Source organism: Mus musculus, chromosome 10 (genome assembly GCF_000001635.26).
Source record: "Mus musculus strain C57BL/6J chromosome 10, GRCm38.p6 C57BL/6J".
Classification (NCBI taxonomy): domain Eukaryota; kingdom Metazoa; phylum Chordata; class Mammalia; order Rodentia; family Muridae; genus Mus; species Mus musculus.
Genome location: NC_000076.6, coordinates 129,704,669 through 129,711,946, shown reverse-complemented (window position 1 = coordinate 129,711,946; position 7,278 = coordinate 129,704,669). Strand labels below are relative to the sequence as shown.

The window sequence follows — 7,278 nt, the reverse complement described above, 5'->3', positions numbered from 1 at the left end:
TTTCTCCCCTTTTTGGACCCTTAGATTCTTCTAACTCCTCTCCGTAATACCCCTGTGCCTTCGATAGATAAAGGAAATGTCCTGTTTAGGACTGATCACTCAAACACCACTTATGATCAGACCTTAAGCAGATATGTATCCCTTCATTCACAATCATTTATTACAAAAGAAGCCTCTATGAGTAAGACCAGGAGTGGCACTTGTGTATGTATACAAATATAACATTAAGAAGGTAATTTGGTGATATGACAATTTAGCTTAACAGTGGTATGATATAAGCTCCACTGGTTCTGAGATGTCATCAGCCAAAGATTTTTGGCTTTCTTTGCAATACCATATGAGAATTTCCTCTTGTAATATAAGCCAGTGTCCAATCATAATAAAGTTGTATACCTTCCACACTAGTCATGCCACCATTGTATCAGTGAGCACAATTTGCCTGGAAGGTTGATCTTCACAGGGTTTACTTCTGGCTTGAGCCATTAGTCCCTTTTCTCTACTACTAACAAGATGGGAGTTCCAAGATTGGTTTCTCTACACTATGCAAAATGGAATAATGCCAGGAGAATGCAGTATTTTAGAGGTCTCTGGGGCCTTCTTTGGCTGACAACACAAAAAGAGAACACTCATACCTGTCACTGGGGTTATTTAATTACCTTTGGCTTACAGGAGAATAGATATGCAGGCTTTCAAGATAGCATCCATATATAGGTGTATATATACCTTGGTTTTTAGTTACTTCCCCTTTGTTCCACCTTATCTCTCTCACAACCACATCCATGCTTTAAACTATGTACCCTGAAATCCCTGCCCCTGTTTTTCCTGTGATCTATGTTCTGAACTTCTTCCCACCTTTAAAGTCCTCCCAATCCCATGACCTTTTTCTAGTTTGCTTATTTCTAAAAATTCTACAAGTTAAACATACAATCTAAAGATCTAAGACTAGGATTCCTGTAGGAGAGAAGTTTTAGGCAGTTGTTTCTAGGCCTGAGTCATATGTTACAGAACAATAATTTTCCTGTTATCCTTTCCTCCTGATATTTAATAATCTAATTTACTTTAAGCTGAATAAAACAGATTCTATGCATATCCCATATTATTGTTATTTATTCATCTGTTGATGAACATTTATTCAGACTCAATTTCTTTGCTTCCTTTTTTATTAGATGTTTTCTTTATTACACTGCAAATTTTATCCCCTTTCCTCATTTCCTCTCTGAAACCTTCCTTACCCCATTCCCCCTCCCCCTGCTCACTAACCCACCCACTCCCACTTCTGTATCCTGATATTCCCCTACACTGGGACATCGAGTCTTCACAGGACCAAGGGCCTCTCCTCCTATTGATGTCCCACAAGGTCATCCTCTGCTACATATGTGGCTGGAGACATGGGTCCCTCCATGTGTACCCATTGGTTGGAGGTTTAGTCTCTGGGAGCTCTGGGGATACTGGTTAGTTCATATTGATGTTCCTCCTATAGGGCTGCAAACCCCTTCAGATCCTTGGGTACTTTCTCTAGCTCCTTTATTGGGGACCCTGTGCCCAGTCCAAAGGATGACTGTGAGGATCCACTTCAGTATTTGCCAGGCACTGGCAGAACCTCTCAGGAGACAGTTATATCAGGCTCCTGTCAGCAAGCTCTTGTTGGCATCTGCCATAGTGTCTGGATTTGGTGGTTGTTTATGGGATGGATCCCCAAGTGGGGCAGTCTATGGATGGTCATTCATTTAGTCTCTGCTCCAAACACACATACCTATGGTAACTTGATCTTTCACAAAGGAGCTAAAACCATTCAGTGGGGAAAAAAAACAGCATTTTCAACAAATAGTGCTGGTTCAACTTTTTAACTGGCAGTTAGCATGTAGAAGAATGCAAATCAATCCATTCTTTTTTTAAATATTTTTATTACATATTTTCCTCAATTACATTTCCAATGCTATCCCAAAAGCCCCCCCCCCACTTCCCTATCCACCCATTCCCATTTTTTGGCCCTGGCATTCCCCTGTACTGGGGCATATAAAGTTTGCGGGTCCAATGGGCCTCTCTTTCCAGTGATGCCCGACTAGGCCGTCTTTTGATACATATGCAGCTAGAGTCAAGAGCTCCGGGGTACTGGCTAGTTCATAACGTTGCACCTACAGGGTTGCGGATCTCTTTAGTTCCTTGGATACTTTCTCTAGCTCCTCCATTGGGGGTCCTGTGATCCATCCAATAGCTGATTGTGAGCATCCACTTCTGTGTTTGCTAGGCCCTGGCCTAGTCTCACAAGAGACAGCTATATCAGGGTCCTTGCAGCAAACGCTTGCTAGTGTATGCAATGGTGTCATCGTTTGGAGGCTAATTATGGGATGGATCCCTGGATATGCCAGTCTCTAGATGGTCTATCCTTTTGTCTCAGCTCCAGACTTTGTCTCTGTAACTCCTTCCATGGGTGGTTGTTTCCAATTCTAAGAAGGGGCAAAGTGTCCACACTTTGGTCTTTGTTCTTCTTCCGTTTCATGTGTTTTGCAAATTGTATCTTTTATCTCTCTATACTAAGTTTCTGGGCTAATATCCACTTACAGAGGAATGGATACAAAAAATCAATCCATTCTTATCTCCTTGTACAAAACTCAAGTCCAAATGAATAAAGATCCTCCACATAAAACCAGATACACTGAAACTAATAGAAAAGAAAGTGGGGAAGAGCTTCAAGCACATGGGCACAGGGGAAAATTTCCTGAACAGAACACAAATAGCCTATGTTCCCAATTACTTAGCTATTGAGCACAAAAGGCCAATGAACATGGTAGAGCAAGTGTCTTTGTACTATGATATGTAGTACTTTGCCTACATTCCCATAAATCTTATACTTGAGTACTATGGTACTTCTATTTCTAGCTTTTCTAGAAAACTCTATGGTAATTTTCACAGTGACTGCACTTGTTTTACCCACATACCAACTGTGAATTTACATTTATTTTTAAAATCCATGTCAGCATTGGTTATCATTTGATTTCTTGATAATGGCCATTTTTACTGAGGTAAGATGAAATGTCAAAGTAGTATTAATTTGTATTTTCATCAAATGAGTAGAATACTTTTTTATTTTTTAAGTTTTATTTAATCTTTTCTTTACACTCCAGATTTTATACCCCTCCTGCTCCACCCTCTGACTACACCCACATCCCATATTTCCTCCTTCCCCTTCCATTTCCACAAGTATGTTACCCCCCACCCCCACCCTACCAGACCTCCCCACTACCTGGGGCCTCCAATCTCTTGAGGGTTAGGTGCATCTTCTTTGAGAACCCAGGCCCAACAGTCCTATATATATATTTGGATATTTTCTTTATTTACATTTCAAAGGTTATCCCCCTTACCTGGTTTCCCTCCAAAAATACACTCCCCCTATCCCTTCCTCCCACCCTCTTCTCACCAACCCACCCACTTCTGCTTCCTGGTGCTGGCATTCCCCCACACTAGGGCATAGAGCCTTCACAGGACCAAGGGCCTCTCCTCCCATTGATGTCCAACTAGGCCATCCTCTGCTACATATGCAGCTGGAGTCATGGGTCCCTCCGTGTGTACTCTTTGGTTGCTGGTTTAGTCCCTGGGAGTTCTTGGGGTACTGGTGAATTCATATTGTTCTTCCTATGGGGCTGCAAACCCCTTTAGCTCCTTGGATACCTTTTCTAGCTACTTCATTGGCGACCCTGTGCTCTGTCCAGTGGATGGATGTATATGTATTGGGGGCCTCATATCAGGTGGTGTATGCTGCCTGGTTGGTGATCCAGTGTCTGAGAGATCTCAGGGGTCCAGGTTAATTGAGACTGCTGATCCTCCTACAGAGTCATCATCCTCTTCAGCTTCCTCCAAGTTTTCCTTAATTCAACCACAGGGGTCAGCAGCTTTTGTCCATTGGTTGGGTATAAATATCTGCAGCTAACTCTTTCAGCTCTTGTTGGGTCTTTCAGAGAACAGTCATGATAGGGCCCTTTTCGTGAGCATTCCATAGCCTCAGTAGTAGTGACAGGCCTTGAGGCCTCCCCTTGAGCTGATTCTACTTTGGGCCTGTCACTGGACCTTCTTTTCCACAGACTCATCTCTATTTTTGTCCCTGCAGTTCTTTCAGATGGGAACAATTATAGGTCAAAGGTTTTAACCATGGGATAGCAACCACATCCCTCACTTGCTACCCTGTCTTTCTGCTGGAGGTGGGCTCTACAGGTTCCTTCTTTGCCCTATAGGACATTTCATCTAATGTCCCTTCCTTTAAGTCCTGAGAGTCTCTCACCTCCCAGGTCTCTACTACATTCTGGAGGGTCCCCCACCACCTACCTCCCCAGGTTGCCTGTTTCCATTTTTTCTTTTGGCTGTCAGGGCTTCAGTACTTTTCCCCCACAAAACATCAGACCCAAAAGCACATGCATGGTACATACTCACTAATAAGTGGATATTAGCAAAAATAAATTAATAATAATAATTACTACTACTACTACTACTACTACTACTAATAATAATAATAATAATAATAATACAGAATACCCAGGATACAGTCCACAGAACTCAAAAAGGTTAATAGTTAATAAGCCAAAGGGCCCAAGTGAGAATACCTCAATCCCACTTGGGAGGGAGAAGAAAGCAATCACAGGAAGGAAAAGGGAGGGAGGATCCTGGGTGGGAAAGGGGGCAGGGAGGGGAAGAGAGGAACATGATAAGTTGAACATTCTTTTAAATGTGTATTTTTTACTTTTTTATTAGATATTTTCTTCATTTACATTTTAAATGCTATCCCCAAAGCCCCGTATACCCTCCCCCCATCCTGCTCCCCAACCCACCCACTCCTGCTTACTGGCCCTGGCATTCCCCTGTACTGGAGTATATGATATTCGCAATACCAAGGGCCTCTCCTCCCATTGCTGGTCTACTAGGCCATCCTCTGCTACATATGCAACTAGAGACACAGCTCTGGAGGGTACTGGTTAGTTCATATTGTTGTTCCTCCTATAGTGTTGCAGACCCCTTTAGCTCCTGGGGTACTTTCTCTAGCTCCTTCTTTGGGGATCCCGTGTTCCATCCAATAGATGACTGTAAGCATCCACTTTTGTATTTGCCAGGCATTGGTATAGACTCACACTAGAGAGCTATGTCAGGGTCCTGTCAACAAAATCTTTCTGGCATATGCAATAGTGTCTGGGTTTGGTGGTTGTATATGGGATGGATCCCCAGTTGGGTGGTCTCTGGATGGTCTTTCCTTCCATCTTAGATCCAGCAATTCCTCTCCTGGGCATATGCCCAGAAGATGTTCCAACTTATAATAAGGACACATGCTCCACTATGTTCATAGCAGCCTTATTTATAATAGCCAAAAGCTGGAAAGAACCCAAATGTCCCTCAACAAAGGAATGGATACAGAAAATGTGGTACATGACTGATGGCCACATAACTGTGGAATGAAGAGCTATGGCCTTGTATCAGGAGCCTGATATCTAGGAGCATGGCAGAACACCTACCATTCCTTGCAGAGTTATCTGAAGGATCTCCAGGGGTTTAAACCTAGCTCAACCAGAAATCAGGCTGCCGTTAACAGTCCCACAGGTGTCTGTGTGTCTTTACAAGTTCAGGTGTTATCTTTACTGAATGGTCCATAGTCCAAATAGAGAGTACTCACTGAACAACTCTGTGGGCTTCATTTAAACTATGTAAAACACAGAGAAGCTAGGCAGAATCACTTGTCTAATCTGTACTGAGTGTCTGGTAAGGTGAGGAGGGGTGGAGTGTGTGATATAGGGGATGTGAAGTGCATGTGCACCCATGAATGGAAGTCACTGGAAAACTCCTGGGGAAAGTACTTACCTTGGCTTCTGGAAGTCAAACTCAAGTGCAAGGATTTCTGGAAATGGGCATGTAACAGACAATAACATATACCCATAGAGATACCTTTAGAAATGAATTGGAGGAAGTTAGTTCTTGAAGAGTGCAAGCTTTCATGGGAAAGTAGAGTATAAGGTGGAACGGAGTTACAGGGTTCTTCAGAAGCATCATGTATATGAAATAACTGCTGACATAGGAAAACAATCATATAAGTATATAAACTAAAGTTTCATTTTTAACATACGGTTGCAGTTTAGAATACATTTTTAAACTTTGTTTTTTAAAAAGCCCAAAGTCTTTCGTAATATATCCCAGAAGACTTCTTTCACCTGCTGGTTTCTTAGTGTATAAATGAAAGGATTCAGGAGAGGGGCGATTGAAGTATACAGCAGAGCTACACCTTTAGACACAGACACTCTCTCCCTTGCAGATGGTTTAATATACATGAAGATACAACTTCCATATGTTATGGAGACAACAATCATGTGGGAAGTGCAGGTGGAGAAGGCTTTGGTTCTTTGCTGTGCAGAAGGGAAACTCATAATAGTCTTAATGATGAAAGAATAAGAGAGACTCACTAGTACCAGTGTGACTACAAGTGTCACCACTGCTAAGACAAAGGACATCATTTCTATGACATGAGTGTCTGTGCAGGAGATCTGTAAAATAGGAGAAGTTTCACACATAAAATGATCAATTATCCTGGAATCACAGAAATCCAGCTTCAGACCCATGGCCAATGGGGGAAAGATGATCAAGAATCCAGTCACCCAGGAGCTGAGGACGAGTTGGTGGCACACTTTGCTGTTCATGATGATAGGGTAGTGCAGTGGTCTGCAGATGGCAACATAGCGGTCATAGGACATGGCAGCCAGGAGATAAAATTCTGTGACTCCCAGCAAAAGATAGAAAAACAATTGAGTTGCACAATTATTATAAGAAACAGTTTTGTCTCCAGTCACAATGGCTGTCAAGAATTTGGGAATACACACTGTTGTGAACATGATTTCCAGATAGGAGAAATTACGGAGAAAGAAATACATTGGGGTTTTGAGGCGAGGGTCCAGCAGGGTGAGAAGCACAATGATTAAGTTCCCCACCAAGCTCATCATGTAATTGAGAAAGAGAAACAGAAAAACCACAATTTGCAACTGTGGGTCATCTGTCAATCCCAAAAGAATGAAGTCAAGTTCCATTGACTGATTTTTCATTCTCATGCATGAGCCTTAGCAAACAAATATAGGAAACTAAAAACAAATGAATATTTTAGGTGTGTTAGAATTTATATACCTACACTAAGGCAGAAGGGGGTATATGTCATAAAATCCATTTTCAAGTGTTCTCTAGCCTGAAATTTCAGGTGACACATGATTATATGCTATAGGTTAATTATAAACTTGCCCTAGTCTGTTTTTTTTTCTC

At 42.0% G+C, this 7,278-nt stretch overlaps 1 protein-coding gene across 1 annotated transcript; it reads right to left on the bottom strand.

Moving 5' to 3' along the window:
• Nucleotides 1-6,122: 6,122 nt before the first annotated feature.
• Nucleotides 6,123-7,067, bottom strand: Olfr804 (olfactory receptor 804). Its single transcript, NM_001011821.1, has one exon. It carries the CDS (start codon nt 7,065-7,067, stop codon nt 6,123-6,125), a length of 945 nt encoding a protein of 314 aa, NP_001011821.1.
• Between the last annotated feature and the right edge of the window lie 211 nt (nt 7,068-7,278).

Bases quoted from the DNA above. Each gene is read 5' to 3' on its own strand.
- Olfr804 (NM_001011821.1), bottom strand. From the start codon at position 7,067: ATGAAAAATCAGTCAATGGAACTTGACTTCATTCTTTTGGGATTGACA.